Source organism: Micropterus dolomieu, linkage group LG09 (assembly GCF_021292245.1).
Source record: "Micropterus dolomieu isolate WLL.071019.BEF.003 ecotype Adirondacks linkage group LG09, ASM2129224v1, whole genome shotgun sequence".
Classification (NCBI taxonomy): Eukaryota; Metazoa; Chordata; class Actinopteri; order Centrarchiformes; family Centrarchidae; genus Micropterus; species Micropterus dolomieu.
Window position 1 is genome coordinate 28435487 of NC_060158.1, and position 6301 is coordinate 28441787.

The window sequence follows — 6301 nt, forward strand, 5'->3', positions numbered from 1 at the left end:
CATTCATACAAATTAGGCTCTAAGATATAGAATTCAATACATTACATTTGATATATTGAGTGACAATGAGCAAGCCCCATCCCCCACGATAGACCCACCGATCAATCAGTCATGTAATCAGTCATGAATGAACCAATCACCCAACAAACTCAACATCAAGCTGCATTAGCAGGAACGCTCTGACGACAGCTGAAGATTGACAGTGTTGCAATATCTGAGCGTGATTACACATTTTCTCTCCTGACACCTGAAACCCATCTGAAGGAGAAGCCTGCTCAGTTCCAGCTCACCCCTACATAGGTAAGACCACCTCACATTTCTAAAAGCATCAAATTCACATATGAATCTTTACTGTCCTCTTCGGCTGCCTTTTGTAAAAACTCTGAGGATTTAATTTTTTACTTCTTTTTAAATTAGTTCATTTTGTTTTCCAGTTATGCAGGATAAACTGCAGAGCATAAATAGCACAGCAGGGGCAAAATGTCCACATGTTTTTGTCCAGAGAGTTAATGCATTACATATGAAATATGCAGAAAAGAATAAAACATATTAACATCTAGTTTGAAACAAGAAGTTTGAAATAAACCAAAAGCAAACAATAGGCAGGGTTTAATAGTCATAACAAAAGGACCAATAAGCCAATGCTTTCTACACATGGTTCAACAGGGCCAGAACAGACTAAACATAATTCAGGAATAAGATTCTAACTGATAATAAACAAATTAATGAGAGTTTTTCAGGTCATATTACAGTCCTAAATACTAACTTTTTAACAGTTAAACGTAACTGCTCTCTCTGCAAAATTCAACATCAAATTGGAAAATCAGTTGGGATGGCTGACACTCTGGTATGGACAGGTTTAGGGACAGTACGGCTAACATACACATTTCTCTGGGATGGGAGGAAGTCCCAGTCTGTGCTCTACTCGTCCACTTTTCTGTATGTGCATATATGGGAGCGTCAGCCAGAGGGGAAATAGGGAGTGTCACTGTGGTAGTTGTAGTCTGGGCACACTTTCTGCACCAGTTTGTAGTCGGTACTGTAGAAGGAAATGAAGATGCAGATGACTTTGAAAGGTTTGGAACAGAGCCAGGACACGTGGCTCTGGGTCTGCTCCTGGTAGCAGGTCTTGGACGGGTCGAAGTTGCAGAGTGTGTTCTTGGCACCCTTTTCCACCTTCTCATACTCTATGCGGCAGTTGAAGGACTTTGAGTCCTTGGCGTCAATGACGGACTGCTGTGCCGCCACATCGAACTCCACTATCTTGGTTGGAGGGACCAAGCTGACGGACACATTGCCCTGGCCTGTGGAGTTATGGCGGAAGTAGACACTGAAGGTGCCGTTGCCATGATCCACGATCTTCCCGGTGATCAGCAGGTTCAGTTTGACCGTCTTGATGTTAGAGTGGAAGTCCCCCCAGCCGAACATCTTCTTGAACTTCCCCGTCTTGACCATTGGCCGCCGTTTAGCCCGCGGCCGCGAGTCCTGCAAGTCTGTGGAGTTCCTCAGCCAGTCCCACAGGTCCTGCTCAGAGTAGGGCTCTGGAGTGTCATAGCGAAGGTCTAATGCTGTGCTGTTCTCTTTGCCATGTAGAGTCTGTGACAGCAGCCTACTGATGGACATATCCTTGCTGCTTTCTGTCCATATATGCTTTAGTGTGGATTTGGGGCTTCCTGACTTAACAATTTCTGACTTTGAGGCATGGGCACTAGTAACCTGGGGAAAGGAGAAAAAAACATCTGTTAGCCTGAGTGATGTAAAACACACAGCCAATTTAAGGCTTCTTATGGCCCTACAGCCAATGGTGGGCTCCCAAAAGAGCCAATCATAAATATGTTGTCCTTTGTTCTATATTCTCTTCAATTCAATATTTGTATTTTGAAATTCCTCCTTTTTCCTTTAAATAAAACATCTGTAATTTGCAAAACTGCAAATTTAACTGTTACATATTAAAACTGTGACAATTGGGGGTTGGTTGGCTACATATCACCTTGACTCTCCAGCTGCTCTGTGTAACCTGTTAGGCTGTAGCAACTTACATCTTTAACCCTTTCTTCCTAAAACTTGTGTGTATACTTGAGGTAAAACTAACTGAATCAATGTCATAAAACATTTGGAAAATCTGCATTGGTAACATCTATTTTTTCTAGCTAGCAGTTTTCTTTGGTAACTCTATGGTATGGGTTTTCAGGAAAAATCTTGGTACTAATTATAGGTGAAATGAAGAGAGTATTCAGTTTCAATTATTATTCCAATAAACTGCTAGCGTAAATTAGAGTCTCTTAGTTGTTGAACATCAGGGCAGCAGATATGCAAAAATTTGTGAACAGGCAAGCATATACTCAAATAAGAATCTAAAATATGTAAATAAATATTTGCATAGGCTTAACTGTAGCAGCTGTATTACCCAATGATTAGCGCCAAATTACATAATTCTTTCACAGAAACGTCCAAGGAAATTATTAGCCAAGAATTTGGCGATGATGTGTCACTTTCTTATTCCACTGGCACATTTCTATGTTTCTTGGCAAGTTGCAGTCACCAACAGTGCACCAGGGAAATAGCCATAGGCCTATGCGTTCATGTGCATCTTTGGATGATAGTTGTTTATGACATACAAATAAGGATACGGGCTCATCAAAACATTTCTGCCACTGGTAGCCAAACACCCTACCAAGTACCTTAATTTCCAGCTTAGCTCCTTCAACCTGAGCAGAAGTCTAACCTGCCACAATAAGTCAAAACACCTGCGTGATTGTGGAGGCTCTTTAAACAGTTGAACATTAGTCCAGGGAACTCATTGTGGACAGCCTCCTCTGACCCCTGTATGCATCCAGGGGGAGTTTGTCAAGGTGGCTCATTTCTATAAATGCCTTCAAGTGCACCTGGACGATAGGCTAGAGTGGGCTGTAAACACAGAGGCCCGGTACAAGAAGGCTCTACTTCCTGTGATGAGGCTTCAGCGCCTGCAACAGGATGTTGCTGTTGTTCTACTGGTCTGTGGTGGCCAGCATCATCTTTTATGCAGCCGTGTGCTGGGGACAGAGAGTGTCAGGGCAAGACACGCTAACAGATGAAAATGCTGTCTAGTTGGTTAGCATCCTGAAGAATGTCTCCCCTCCACAACATGCTGGTTCAGAAGAGGAGCGTCTTTAGCCAAAGACTCATTGCATCAAGGTGTTTCACCAAGCTGCACAGGAGATCTTTTTAACTCATGCCCACTCTGTTGCATTGCGGACAATACATGCTATACACTACATGTCACATTCACCCATTCACCATGCAACAGCACATCAGAATTGATCTAACATTCACACACACAGACACCCATCTGAAGCAATTTTGGGGTTCACTATAATTGCTCAAGTGGATGACGCGCTCTACCTCCATTCACATGCATAAAGGGGATACTTGTATACTACTGTATGTTACTTATAATAAAATCTATCCCCGGGGGGGTAATAATAAAGTATATATCTATGTAAAAGAACATTCCCTGAATTTGTTATATGAACCGATATCTTTAAAAACACTTACATGCTGGTTTACTATGTTTCTCTTTAGTAATTCACATTACCATTGCCTCTATTTTCACCTTCCAGTACTTCTTTATTGAAGAATACCATGGAATTTCAAGGAGGTGGGTGAAATGATGCATCATGAAATATTACTTATCTATATCATTCAGGAAATATAGACTTTCACATTCAAGCATGCCATTTTCTACAAAATTGATCAATCAAATGTATTACGTGTGGGTTGAAGATAATCAATCCGCTGCAAGCTTCAATTTCAAATCATGATCGCAGACAGCTCCAAATTGGGAATTATAGCGCAGCAAGCTGAGCGAAAAAGAGAATACAGCAATCAAAGTAAAACATATTGCTCCCATTTCCTCCCTCTGTCACATAGAGGGAGTGTCTGCTGGCTCACACAGATAAATGCAGTGGCCGTTCAGTGGGTAAAGACTGGACTATTAACTAAAGAGTGCTCCTTGAATTGATGATTGATGAACCCAAGGGTTTTCACTATTTAGCACCAGTGAGTGGAATTAGGCTCATACAGGCCCCACTGGAGGTATGTGACATTGACTGCCTGATATCTACTGTAAGAAGTGACAGCAGATCTGTCTTGCTGAGGTTTTTGCATTTTGCAGGTTGCCCCCAGGATCGATACTTAGAAAATAAGGTTTTGTTACCAATCAGTTGGCCCTTCGGATTGAATCGCCTCACGGCACATCTCTCAACACCACGGGGACATACAGAGAGCTTTAAACATGCTATTACAAGGAGAATATACCTCTCCTGTGAAGTATGTTAGAGATTTAGCAGCAGAATGAAATCAAGATATGATTCTGTATGTATGGATGGATGAAGAATTATGTGCGTGTCTTTTATCACGTTTGTGACACTTCCACTGTCTTAGAGGCTGACCTGACCTTACCAGGCAATTGGCTGACATGGGAGGGACATCAGCTGATTAAACTCACCTGGGCCCTTAGGATATAAAAAGCTGGGCCCTGAGGTTACTCTCTCATCCTTCCAAAAGCTGCCATCCACATCACTTTTGTTTTGATTTGCACATTCAACACCTCCATAGCACATTAACCACACATCCATGCACTGCTGTCATTGTTGATGTTGCTGATCCCCATACTCCACTATTCACTTGAGTTAACCTTAGTTAAGTACCTAAACATCAACATTATCCTTGTGAGCCTGTTAACATGCTGATGTTAGCATTTAGCTCAAAGCACCTTACTGTTAGCATTGCTGTAAACGTTAAGTCTTGTTATGACGTGTCTCGTGTCTGAACAATGAGCAATGAAAACCATGGGAACTTCATTTTCAGTGAAAACTATGACAACCTGTAGACAAATAAAAACTTCTGAGTAATTGATTTTGCTTATTAGCAGTATCTTGCCTGTCAGTAATTTTATGCCAGTACAGGTGCTGGTCATATAATTAGAATATTATCAAAAAGTTGATTTATATCAGTAATTCCATTCAAAAAGTGAAACTTGGATATTATATTCATTCATTACATACAGACTGATATATTTCAAATGTTTATTTCATTTAATTGTGATGATTAAAACTGACAACTAATGAAAATCCCAAATTCAGTATCTCAGAAAATTAGAATATTACTTTAGTCCAATACAAAAAATGGATTTTTAGAAATGTTGGCCAACTGAAAAGCATGAACATGAAAAGTATGAGCATGTACAGCACTCAATACTTAGTTGGGGCTCCTTTTGCCTGAATTACTGCAGCAATGCGGCGTGGCATGGAGTCGATCAGTCTGTGGCACTGCTCAGGTGTTATGAGAGCCCAGGTTGCTCTGATAGTGGCCTTCAGCTCTTCTGCATTGTTGGGTCTGGCGTATCGCATCTTCCTCTTCACAATACCCCATAGATTTTCTATAGGGTTAAGGTCAGGCCAGTTTGCTGGCCAATTAAGAACAGGGATACCATGGTCCTTAAACCAGGTACTGGTAGCTTTGGCACTGTGTGCAGGTGCCAAGTCCTGTTGGAAAATGAAATCTGCATCTCCATAAAGTTGGTCAGCAGCAGGAAGCATGAAGTGCTCTAAAACCTCCTGGTAGACGGCTGCGTTGACCTTGGACCTCAGAAAACACAGTGGACCAACACCATCACTGACTGTGGAAACTTTACACTGGACTTCAAGCAATGTGGATTCTGTGCCTCTCCTCTCTTCCTCCAGACTCTGGGACCTTGATTTCCAAAGAAAATTTACTTTCATCAGAGAACATAACTTTGGACCACTCAGCAGCAGTCCAGTCCTTTTTGTCTTTAGCCCAGGCGAGACGCTTCTGACGCTGTGTCTTGTTCAAGAGTGGCTGAAACCCATGTCTTGCATACGTCTGTGCGTGGTGGTTCTTGAAGCACTGACTCCAGCTGCAGTCCACTCTTTGTGAATCTCCCCCACATTTTTGAATGGGTTTTGTTTCACAATCCTCTCCGGGGTGCGGTTATCCCGATTGCTTATACACTTTTTTCTACCACATCTTTTCCTTCCCTTCGCCTCTCTATTAATGTGCTTGGACACAGAGCTCTGTGAACAGCCAGCATCTTTAGCAATGATCTTTTGTGTCTTGCCCTCCTTGTGCAAGGTGTCAATGGTCGTCTTTTGGACAGCTGTCAAGTCAGCAGTCTTCCCCATGATTGTGTAGCCTACAAAACTAGACTGAGAGACCATTTAAAGGCCTTTGCAGGTGTTTTGAGTTAATTAGCTGATTAGAGTGTGGCACCAGGTGTCTTCAATATTGAACCTTTTCA

General features: G+C 42.0%; 1 protein-coding gene across 1 annotated transcript in view; it reads right to left on the bottom strand.

Moving 5' to 3' along the window:
- Positions 1–913: 913 nt before the first annotated feature.
- nxph1 (neurexophilin 1) overlaps positions 914–6301 on the bottom strand; it is a 67285-nt gene continuing 61897 nt past the window's right edge. The window contains exon 2 of the mRNA XM_046059122.1: positions 914–1716. Coding sequence (XP_045915078.1) covers positions 961–1716 — 756 coding nt within the window. The 3' untranslated portion in view covers positions 914–960. The remainder of the gene's footprint in view (positions 1717–6301) is intronic.